This window comes from Pteropus alecto, unplaced genomic scaffold (assembly GCF_000325575.1).
Source record: "Pteropus alecto unplaced genomic scaffold, ASM32557v1 scaffold164, whole genome shotgun sequence".
NCBI classification, from domain to species: Eukaryota; Metazoa; Chordata; class Mammalia; order Chiroptera; family Pteropodidae; genus Pteropus; species Pteropus alecto.
Window position 1 is genome coordinate 22193224 of NW_006439568.1, and position 9094 is coordinate 22202317.

General features: G+C 37.9%; 1 protein-coding gene across 1 annotated transcript in view; it reads left to right on the forward strand.

Moving 5' to 3' along the window:
* The window catches only part of RGS22 (regulator of G protein signaling 22), a 158345-nt gene extending 150155 nt beyond the window's left edge, over positions 1 to 8190 (forward strand). Inside the window, exons 23-26 of the mRNA XM_025050166.1 lie at positions 6579 to 6672; positions 6785 to 6823; positions 7137 to 7183; positions 8081 to 8190. Coding sequence (XP_024905934.1) covers positions 6579 to 6672; positions 6785 to 6823; positions 7137 to 7141 — 138 coding nt within the window. The 3' untranslated portion in view covers positions 7142 to 7183; positions 8081 to 8190. The remainder of the gene's footprint in view (positions 1 to 6578; positions 6673 to 6784; positions 6824 to 7136; positions 7184 to 8080) is intronic.
* The last annotated feature ends 904 nt before the right edge of the window (positions 8191 to 9094 follow it).

Here is a 9094-nt window from a genome sequence, read left to right on the forward strand (position 1 = left end):
TTTATTGTTTTTGATGCAATTGTAAATGGGATTGTTTTCTTAATTTTTCTTTCTGATAGTTCATCATTGGTGTATAAAAATGCCACTGACTTCTGAATATTAATTTTGCAACCTGCTATCTTACTGAATTCATTTGTCATTTTTAACAGTTTTTTGGTGGAATCTTTAGGGTTCTCTATACATACTATCATGTCCTCTGCAAATAATGACAGTTTTACTTCTTCCTTTCCAATCTGGATGCCTTGAATTTTTTTCTTTTTCTTGTCTGATTGTTGTAGCTAGGATTTCCAATACTATGTTGAATAAAAGTGGTGAAAGTAGACATCCTTGTCTTGTTCCTGATCTTAAGAAAAATGCTTTTACCTTTTCTCCATTGAATATGATGTTAGCTGTAGGTTTATCATATATGGCCTTTATTATGTTGAGGTATGTTCCCACTTTGCCTAGAGTTTTTATCATAAATGGATGCTGGATTTTGTTGAACACTTTTTCTGCATCTATTGATATGATCATATGATTTTTATCTTTTAATTTGTTAATGGGGTGTATCACATTAATTGATTTGTGGATATTGAACTAATCTTGCAGCCTAGGAATAAGTCTAACCTGATCATTTGTATGATATCTTTAATGTTTGCTGAATTTGGTTTGCTAATATTTTGTTGAGGATTTTTACATTTATGTACATCAGGGATATCCTATAATTTTCTTTGTTTTGTATTGTCTCTGGTCTTGGAATCAAGGTATGGTGGCCTCGTAAAATGAGTTTCAGAGCCTTCCCTCCTCTTGAATTTTTCGAATAGTTTGAGAAGAATAAGTATTAATTATTCTCTGAATGTTTAGTAAAATTCACCTATGAAGCCATCTGGTCCAGGACTTGTGTTTCTTGAGAGTTTTTTTGATTAATGATTCAATTTCATTGGTGATAATTGGTCAATTCATATTTTCTGTTTCTTCTTGACTCATTCTTGGAAGATTGTATGCTTCGAGGAATGTATCCATTTCTTCCAGATTGTCCAATTTGTTGGCATCTAATTGTTCATAGTATTTTCTTATGATCATTTGTATTTCTGTGGAGTCTGTAGTTACTTTTACTCTTTCATTTCTAATTTTATTTATTTGGGTCCTCTCTCCTTTTTTCTTGATGAGTCTGGTTAAAGGTTCATCAATTTTATTTATCCTTTCAAAGAGCCAGCTTCATTGAACATGGTTTCATTGATCTTTTGTATTTTTTTTAGACTCTTTTTTGTGTATTTCTTCTACTCACCTAGGGCTTTGTTTGATGTTCTTTTTCTAGTTCTTTAGGTGTAATGTTAGGTTGTTTATTTGAGCTTTTTCTGGTTTCTTGAGGTAGGCCTATATTGCTATGGATTTCCCTCTTAAGACTGCTACTGCTGTGTCCCATAGATTTGGGGTTGATGTGTTTTCATTTTTATTCATCTCTAGGTATCCTCTGATTTCTTCCTTGATCTTATTGTTAACCTGTTCATTGTTTAGTACCATGTTATTTAACCTTCATGTGTTTATGTATTTTTCAGTTTTTTTCTTGTAATTGATTTCTAATTCATACCATTGTGATTAGAGAAGATGCTTGATATGATTTCAATCTTCTTAAATTTATTGAGACTGTTTTGTGGCCTAATATGTGGTCTATCTTGGAAAATGTCCCATGTGCACTTGAGAAGAATGTGTATTATGCTGCTTCGGGGTGAAACACCGAAAATATCAATTAAATTATTCTGATCTAGTGTGTCATTTAAGGCCACTACTTCCTTATTGATTTTCTGTCTGGAAGATCTATTGATGTCAACGAGGCATTAAAGTTTCCTACTATGAAAGTATTACTGTCAATTTCTCCCTTTATGTTGGTCAATAATTGCTTTATCTATGTAAGTGGTCCTATGTTAGGCACATATGTTTACTAGAGTTATGTCCTCTCTTTGTATTGATCCCTTTATCATTATGTAATGCCCTTCTTTGTCTCTTTTATAGCCTTTCTTTTAAAGTCTGTTTTGACTGGTATAAATATTGTACCCCAGCTTTTTAAAATTTCTATTTGCATGAAATATCTTTTCCATCTCTTTACTTTCAGTTTATATGTGTCATTTGATCTGAGGTGGATCTCTTTTAGACAGCACATGTATAGGTCTTAATTTCTTATCCATTCATCTACCCTATGTCTTTTTATTTCAGCATTTAATGCATTTACATTTAAAGTGATTATTGTTAAGTACATTTTTTATTTCCATTTTATTATTCATATTTATAGGGGTTTTTATTTATTTGTTGTTTTTCCCTTTCTCCTTCTTAACCCATTTCCTATTTGCCCTGAGAATACTTGCCAGAGGTGCTTGCAGCTGCAGTGTTTACCCCAAGCTAATACACCATTACAATCCTAACCTTATCCCCAAAGTTTGCCATAAAATATCTTGCTTTTATTATTATTTTCACATCACTGTAGTATAGCAATAGTCATCGAAAACAAATGACATCATTCTATTTATATCATTGTTTTTAGCAGTGGTATTTCCATTTACAAAATATAGTAATTCTCGATCATTGAAAATGTCAAATCCTAGAAAATGTAGCATTCCTACTCATGATGTTAAATTAATGCTGGCAATGAGCTGCACCTTTTTTTTCTAAATAGGAAAAGAGTTAAAGAGGACCCTTTAACATATCTTGTAACATATCTTGGCTTGTCGGTGATGAATTCCTTTAGCTTTTTTTTTTTTTTTTTGTCTAGGAAGCTCTTTATCTCACCTTCAATTTTAAATGATAGCCTTGCTGGATAGAGTAGTCTTGGTTGTAGTTTCTGGCTTTTCATAACTTTGAATATTTCATGCCTGCAAAGTTTCTTTTGAGAAATCAGCTGACAGTCTTATGGGAGGTCCATTTGTAACTATCTGCCTTTCTCTTGCTGCTTTTATGATTCTCTCTTTGTTTTTAACTTTTGGCATTTTAATGATGATATGTCTTGGTGTGGGCCTGTTTGGGATCCTCTTGTTTGAAAATTTCTGTGCTTCCTGGACTCATATGTCTCATTCCTTCACCTGGTTAGAGAAGTTTTCCATCATTATTTCTTCAAGTAGGTTCTCAGTCCCTTGCTCTCTTTCCTCCTTCTGATACCCCTATGATGCAAATGTTGACACGCTTGATGTTTTCTCAGAGGTCTCTTAAACTTTCCTCATTTTTAAAATTCTTTTTTCTTTTCACCGTTCTGATTGGATGCTTTCTGTAACCTTGTCTCCAAATTGCTGATTCAGTCCTCTGCTTCATCTAATCTGCTGTTGATTCTTTCTAGTGTGTTCTTCATTTCAGTTATTGTATTCTTTATTTTTATTGGTTCTTTTTTATAGTTTCTATGTCCTTTTTTATGCATACTATTTCTCTGTTGAAGTCCTTACTGAGATCGTCTGTTCCACCCCCTAACTTCATTAAACATCCTTATAAGCAGTGTTTTGAACTCTGTCTCTGGTAGGTTGCTTGCCTCCATCTTAGTTTTTTTCCTGAAGGTTTCTCCTGCTCTTTCGTTTGCAGCATTTTTGTTTGTCTGTTTTCTCATTTAGTTGCCTCTCTGTATTCTTTTCACTGTATTGGGTAGATTTGTTACATTTCCCAGTCTTGGCCAGGTAGCCTTATGTAGTATGTGTTGTGTTGCCCAGTCTCCCTGATGACCTGCACCAGGGGCTCTGGGCATGTTCTTTGTATGAGTTGTGTGTGTTCTCCAGTTATAGCTAAGCCTCAATGGCTGTTAGCACATCAGTGGATCAAATTGACTCGGGCTGACTGGCTGTGAGGTTTGGCCACTCTTATGGGGTATGAGCTATTGTGTGGCAGCCGACCCCATGGAGTGAGAGTCGCCCTAGAGGGCGTTCCTGTACCTGTTGAGACCACCCTTTGGATGTGCCACCTGTGGTTCTAGTTAGGTTGTACTCTGTTGTAGTCCAACGCCAGCCTCTGGGTATGTTGGTTCTGTGACTCCTTGGGAGGGGCTCCCATGCAGGCCAAGGTCTGCTGCTGCCTTCGATTGCTCAAGGCAACCTGGTAGGAGCTACAAAGCGATCCGCAGGTGGTTGCTGCCTGTGCTGGATCTGGTGGCAAGTAGGAGAGACTACACTGCAAATTGTGGCTGCGTGCCCATAGTACTAGCCCTGGGTTAGCTTAGCAAAGGTCAAGGGCACCCCAAGTCCTGAGGCTGTCTGCTGGCTTCCCGTAAGGCTCCACAGCTGAGAGAGCATTTGGGCGGTATATGAGTTGGATAGAGTGGAGATGCTGGGAATCACCAGGGTAAAGCGAGTAGATTTCACCCGGCCAATACAGATTCAGATTTGGTGCCAGTGCTGTGCCTGTGGCCACCCACAAGAGTCTCAGATTTCACTGAGGCCAGCCACTACTGATCTCAGGCCCACAAATCCCCAGGATTTGTTCAAGAGATGCTGCAGCTCATGTTGGCACTAGCTACCCACCACTTAAGGTCTCTCCTGAGGTACATGGGCTGTGTGTGGGCTATGTGAGCTGAGGACTTTTAACTGCTCTCAAATGCTACCCCTGCCAAGAGCACAGATTGGGGCTGGTTGCTGGGCCTCGATCTTGCCTCAGGCAAATTGTGTGTTGGATAGAGCAGAGACTCAGGGAAACACTGAATGGAATGAGCCAGTCTCACCAGACCAATGCAGATTCAGAATTGTCCATGTCGAGGAGAGTTCAACACAGGAAAGATGGTGCCCATCTGTAGACTGCACCACAGGGGACCCCAACAAAGGAACAATAGCGGTTATCCCTCCAGACCTCGCCCCACACTATGCAACTCAGTCTTTCCCTTTATGTCTCTTGCTGCTGACCCTCTGCTAGAGCAGGGTGAGTATCTGAGAGTGATTCAGTCTGTGTATGGGCCCTCTAAGGGGGGCTTCTGGTTTTCAGGTTCCTTCCCTCCCACCCGGATGTTCAGAATCCCCACTGATTTTTACAGTCAGATTTTGTGGGACCTCCTCTTTCTAGCACTGGAACCCTGGGCTGGGGAGCCCTGTTGTGAAGCTAGAGTCCTTCACTCCTTCAGGGGAACCTCTGCAACCGCTATATCCCTCCCAGTGCTCAGCTGCCAAGTATGAGTGCGGGGCCAGCCTGTTTCACATCTCCACCCCTCCTACCAATCTTGATGTGACTCTTTCTTCATATCGTCAGTTGTATGTGATACGTTCTTCTAGTCTTCAGGAGATCCTCCAAGTTGATTGTTTTATAATTTGTTTGTAATTTTAATGCAGTTGTGGGAGGGGGTAAACTGCATTTACCTAGCCTGCCATCTTGACCCCCTCTGCCCCAATAAGTTTTTTAAAAAGATACAGAGAAATCTTAAAAGATAACACCACCTCACTCCAAAAAAGACAACTAGAACAATAAGGGAACAAGACAGTTATAAGAGCCCAAAAGAGAAATTATTAATGACTTCTATTGAAAGTGTTTGCATCTTAAATACTACTAGCTTGAGAAACAATCTTTTTGGTATTTAGGAATGTCAAATAAGTTCAGTTATTCAGCTAAGATAATGGATAGACTATGAAGCTCTTAATGAGAGAAGAGAAATGTCTAATTTTGTGAAACCATAGATTGAAAAAGAGATATCTAAAAATGCATGATACCTACTAATGCCATTTAGAAGTACATTCATCAGCAAATGACTAGCACTGAATTTCAGAAACATGGTTTAAAAATAAAGGGAGAAATGTAGAATTAGAGGTACCAGGCTTCTAATTTTTACTTTGACACCTTGAAGTCTGAAATAAATGACTTAATCTCCTTTTAGGTTGTTTTCCTACTTGTTCAAAAGAGAAAGGGATGATAATGATGATGATTATGTTGGTGATGATATTGTATACATCTCAAGATTAAGGAACTAAAAAGCTTTTGAAAACTAAAGACATTTCATAAATATAAATTACTATCATCATTATTGCTTCTTAATGTATACATGTTGAATTACTCTAGTATTGGGTAGAATAATAATATGCTGCCATTTAGTTAAGTCTGGAATGCTTTCTATATACATTAGTTTCAGATATATTTTACACATTGAAGAATTGTAATTAATCCAAATGCAAAACTAGCCTCCACAAAAAAACTTTGATCTTTTCTAAGCACCTAAATTCATACTTAAATTGAATATATAAAAGTGACTGAATAGCTGTCAAGAAATCTATAAAACTTTTGAGACATTGTTTCACTAAGAAATAGTGCATCATCATCCTCAGATCCTCACCTCTCTCCCAACCTGGACAACGGAATTTAAAATTTTAGGTCAAGGCTATTGAAAAAAATACCTTTACTTTGTCATAAATATTCTTATTAAAATGTTATAAGGTAGATTGATAACAATTTGTGATATCCAATTAAAAGGTTAAATGGGTAAGTTCCACTTGTGAAAATTCATATAAGTATAAATTTATGATATGTGCACATTTTATTATATGTTAATACTGCAATAAGAAGTTTAAATGAAGGGGCTGATATAAGTTATCTTACTTCAGTTTATTTTCTGGGGCAAATATTTCCAAAATTCACTTTGAAAATTGTTTTTCTAGCCAACCTGGTGCTACTCAAAGTACATTGAAGCCTTAGAACAGGAAAGGGTTCTTCTTAAAATTCAAGAAGACCTGGAAAAGAAGTTGTTTGCAGGTAATTTTTGCTTTTTACTTACCAGGTTGCTTTATCTTCTATCACAGGTTAATTTTAGAAGCCTGCTGATAATTACTTCACTGTTTTCCTTATTTCTCTTCTTTTTGTGCAGGCACACCATCTTTCACAAATGTCAGGCCAACCGCTTCAGGTATGTCTTTGAAAAAGACCGTATCTTCTCATGCATCCAGAGTGAGTCTCTTGTGATAGTCCATCTTCAGTACTTTCTTCCTATTGTGGGAGTTCTGTCTCTCACCCAGCCACCCAGAATATAGAAGGTAGAAGGGGTGAGGACTGACTTCGTCCCAAATGATCTGACCCTACAAGTTAGGAGAATTGCTGTGTGTGTGTGTGTGTGTGTGTGTGTGTGTGTGTGTGTGTGTCTCCCCTCTCTCTTTCTGTCTCTGTTTTTTCTCTGCTGAGGAGGAAAGACTAAAACACATACCTAATGATTCCATTTCCAGAGTGACAGCGCTTGTGGGAGTATATATGCTGTTGCTGATAGGTCAAGGTAAGTCATACACTGAAATTTGTTCAGTCCCATCCATACCCCTCTAACATACACACCCACGCACTTTCACAGCTGCACAGATGTACACACAAAATGCACGCACACACACATACACATACCAAATAAATACAGGCACACCAAACACATACACACACCACTATCAAATTGATGGGTAGGAGTGCTTTGCCTTCCTTCTGAGTTGCACAGTCTCCTGAAAAGGAAGCCTCTGGGGAATAAACATTATTGCTTCTATTTAGTTTGTATCTATTCTTCTCCTCCACAAAGAACATGTATGGAAGCATGAACTCCAGTTCAGTGTCCCAAGCTTTCCCAAGCTGAGTTTCTCCAAGTTTCACTTGCCCAAGTTAGGAACATAAGAAGGAACTGAAAATAAAGAACTGAAAATCAAGTAAGCCGGATCCTTCTCTCATGCAGATCTTGATGTGCTTATACAGTTTTGATTGGATACTAATGTTAAAGTTTAACAATGCCCTTACAAAGTAGTATGGTAGTATAATGCAGTGTATGTGTAACCCATGGACTCAATACTTGAAGAGCGCAGTACAAGCCCCATTGCTCTTATCATCTGTCCTTGCAACTTACCTCTTTGTTTCTCAAAATCTTTAGTTTTCTGATTCTTGGGAGGATTTGATGAGCAGACCTTTATGTTCTTGCCTGCTCATTTTTTTCTCTTCTGGTTGATCTTAGCCACTGTACCTTTCCCTCAGTTCCCCGACCCCTTAGGCCAACCTTGCAGTGCCCCCAACATTTAGAGTATACGGCACCTCTATTAATTTTTTTTTTATCCTTATTACAACTCTATGTAAAGTTTCTTGGTTTGTTTTGGGTTTATATTTTCTGTAGCTATGTTTTCAACCATTTATTTTTCTTTTGCAGGAATTCTTTAAACCAAATTTAACTGACATGGAAGCTCAAGTGATTTTTTTCGATGGTCTGTATTAGAGCAAGCCTACCACCTAAATAAAGTTTGGCTTGTTTTAAAATAACAGCTATTCTGTACACATGAAATATAGACTATAAAATTTTTAAAAACTTATTTAGAATAAAACTACTTCTATCTAGGTTAGAAAAATCAAAATATTTTTCTTATCACAGAATTTAAGGAAGCAAAATGTTATGCTCCTCAAGTAATCTTTCATCAAATATTCCTCGAGCATTTACTATATTTGTTTAGCAGATATATTCTACAGGTGGTTAGGGAACTAATATTCCTAGCAATAAATTGACCCAAAGCATAAAGGGAAGAGCCTTCCCTACCCCATTCCTATCCCCAACCCTAAAGGAACCACACATTAAAGTATATAAAGTAGTTCTCAAACTGTTGTGTGCATAAGACTCACTTGTGATATTTGCTAGCAATGCAGATTCCTGGGCTAGCTCACTGAGAGTCTGATTCAGTAGGTCTTTGGCAGGACCTAGAAATTTCCCTGTTTAACAGACATCCTAGGTGATTCTGATGCCGCTGTTCCACAGGCCACTCTTACCTTAAAAGGTAAAAGCCCCCTTAGTAACTGGAGTTATACGTGTAGCAGAGAGAACCCCGAGATGTCCCCTCCCTTTCCTGAAGGGAAAGGAGAATGCATAAGTCATGACCTGGGGGATGAAACTCACCATCTCTTGGTTTCAAGACTCAGAAGCTCCAAGGACTCTGACCTGGATTGCGAGATTGGAAGCATTGGATTCCCACTCTAATACTGCCCTAGAAAGTATTTTCAGAGTAGAAACTGGCATTCCTAATTCTCTAAAGAGTTAGACGTAATAAAGAAGGAAAGCATCAGGAGGCACACTTCAGAGATTTTTTTTCTAAAGCAGTGGTTTTCGGACATTTTTTAAAAAGCACTGGAACCCTGTAATTTACTCTGCTCCCACACTGTCCCACACCCCATAGTG